We start from the raw sequence: 2,653 nt of genomic DNA on the forward strand, positions 1-2,653 counted from the left end.
GTGTATTTGGTTTAGCAAGCAAGACCTAACAGCTGTTTCTGCATAACAGCGCCATCAAAACTTTAGTGGCCAAACAGTGTACTGCAGTCCCTGTATTGAAAATGTGGTCTGAAATTTATGCTGGGAAACTAAAGGATCCAGAATATTGGTGGCCGGATTTTTGATTGTAAACCTGTATATAAAAGAGTTGTCTATGCTTTTTATGTAAAATAAAAATTTTGAGTTCAGGTCTGCTTTAAGGAGACCTATGGTTATCAGCAGTTATGACACTGTACAGCCCCAGTACTTTCCTCTTCTTTCCAGCAGCCCCTGTTCATATAAGTCTCACTACCAGACTGTTATTTCTCATTCCACATCATTGGATGTGGAATCAGTAATCATTGCATGCTGTCCTTGCCCCCATTCCAATCAATCTATTGCTTTGATAAACAGCTTTGTTATCACACATACCCGTGCCCTGGACCCCATCTTACCTTGCATTAAAAGTCTACCAGTGGTGTGCACATGCTGAATCGCAGCCTGTCTGTGACTGCAGACCAGTTGAGATAACGCCAAAAGCTGTGCATGCAGATGTTGATGAGGCAGATGAGACCAATTTTTGACAAAAAAAAAAACTTTACAGGAGATCTGAATTAGGGATAGTTTTCACAGACTGCCTGACACATTGTGGACGGTTGGTAACACCTAAGCATTTAGCAATTCTTCTTAGCAAGTTATTGCTACATATCTATAAGTTTCGTTTCTGATGTTACATACCTTCCCATTTGGACACGCCTTTCTTTGTTTCATTCCTTATCCCCAGCAGTACTGCAATTTCATTTTCAGTACTTGTGAGAGTGACAACCTAATCATAAATCCTCATCCTGAAAAGAACAGAAAATGTTTAGTCCGGCAAAAAGACAAAGACACCAAAATATCTTAATTCGCCTGTGTGACAAGTTCACTCGTACCGAGGTAAATGTTATTTGTCCTGTGATCAAAGCAGAACATTCTGTCCGTGTCCTTTACAAACTGCAGGAGAAATTGCTTAAAGATATCTTGCAGACTGCCGGGGATGAAAATGGACTCAGTTTACAACAGGTTCACTGTATCCCCTTACCCAACAGCAAAGGGCTACAGTTCAACCTATTCATTGAATATGCTTCTTCAACAAAGATTGATACAAATAATCGACAGGAACTAAGAAAAACGCTTGACACTAAATTATCTACAGTTTTGAGAGGAAGATATACTTTAATTGATGAACTTGAAGACATGGATCAGATTGTGCCACAGCCAATTATTTCAGGTACTGTAATAACCAAATTCCAGTTTTACTTTCTATGAAACCCATGCAAAAAAGAAAATTGTGATTTTTAGGCTTAGTCTACACCAACGTTTTCCCCGTCGTTTAACCTGAGGCTTTTAAAGCCAATGTTTGAAATCCCCATGCATTCCAATGGGCTAATCTACACCAGAGCGTTTCCCTGAGACATGTTTATGAGCTTCATCTTAAACGTTGCTTGCAACTTTTAAAAAATGAATATGCTGGGTTAAAGCTGAAAAACACGGGTAAACGGTTCCATTGACTTGGGATGTTTTTCTGCGGTTTTAAGCACTGAAAACGTAAATGCAGGAAAACGGGGCATAGGCTGATAAAAGTGCTTAAAAAAGCATAAAAGCGCAATAGGAACATTTACGTGTGTTTTTAAAAACGACCATGTAGCCCCAGCCTTACATCAGTAAGGTGGGCAGATGTCATTTTTGCAGTCTTAAGCATGAAAACTTGTTTTTTCTTTTTGGATGAAGTGTATAAGTGTTAGACGCCCTGTTAGGTTATCTTTTGTCTGTGGTGGGAAGATTTGCCCTCTGTATCTTGCTGGCTATTGTCTCAGTAGGGGAATTGCTAAAATATAAATAATGTGGTCTTCCTTAAATAAGAATGGGGGCCCTTATTATGAAAGGGAGGGTTTACTTTTCTTTGAAAAGGTCTATAAGTTTAATTTCTGTTGTTACATAGTGATTTCCTTTTCCCCCCTAGACCTGCCTTTTTATTACTTTTCAGCATTCTTTATTGTCAGTCATTGTCAGTTTCATATATAGAGATTGCCTTAAGAATGTCAACCTGACCTTAAATACTAATAGTACACCTGAAACAGATTTGTTCTATTAAAAAAAACAGGATTGACAAAATATATTGAGGCTATACTTAAATAGGAATAGAAGGGGCTTTTTTGCATGGGGGGCACCTAATCCTGTGAAAGCTGAGCTGGGATTTATTTTCCTTTTACATCTTTCCAGACAGAAAGTGAAAAATCTCCCACATGAGACATTTGTACATACACAAAAGGAAATTTGTCAGGAGTTTTAACCATGACGAGGGTAAAGTCCAAACCCCTCGCTGCTTGACCACACAATTAACCCCCCACATTCCCATCCCTAAAAATGACACTGACACCATGTGTTGGAAATTGCTGGCCACGGCAGCCCCTTTATTAAACAATGTTTTATTTTTACAATAACTATAACTTTTTTATAACCACAACCAGTTCTTTTGTATGGGTCCATAAACTCCACCACTCTTCCATCCTCCAGCTGTTCTTTTAGATCCACTGCCAGGCCCCCAGTCGCAACTACGCCGACCCGGGGACAATTCGCAGATCTCCCCCAAGCA

The 2,653-nt window shown here is 39.4% G+C and overlaps 1 protein-coding gene and 1 long non-coding RNA gene across 2 annotated transcripts in view; one reads left to right on the forward strand and one right to left on the reverse strand.

Moving 5' to 3' along the window:
- LOC140327168 (uncharacterized) overlaps positions 1 to 713 on the reverse strand; it is a 6,866-nt gene extending 6,153 nt beyond the window's left edge. Inside the window, exon 1 of the long non-coding RNA XR_011919993.1 lies at positions 474 to 713. This is a non-coding gene — a long non-coding RNA (uncharacterized lncRNA). The remainder of the gene's footprint in view (positions 1 to 473) is intronic.
- Positions 1 to 2,653, forward strand: part of LOC140327167 (uncharacterized) — a gene marked incomplete in the record, with an annotated part of 73,397 nt that overhangs the window by 1,799 nt on the left and 68,945 nt on the right. The window contains 1 exon segment of the mRNA XM_072406407.1: positions 795 to 1,288. Coding sequence (XP_072262508.1) covers positions 880 to 1,288 — 409 coding nt within the window.

The sequence above is a fragment of the Pyxicephalus adspersus genome, chromosome 3 (genome assembly GCF_032062135.1).
Source record: "Pyxicephalus adspersus chromosome 3, UCB_Pads_2.0, whole genome shotgun sequence".
Lineage (NCBI taxonomy): Eukaryota > Metazoa > Chordata > Amphibia > Anura > Pyxicephalidae > Pyxicephalus > Pyxicephalus adspersus.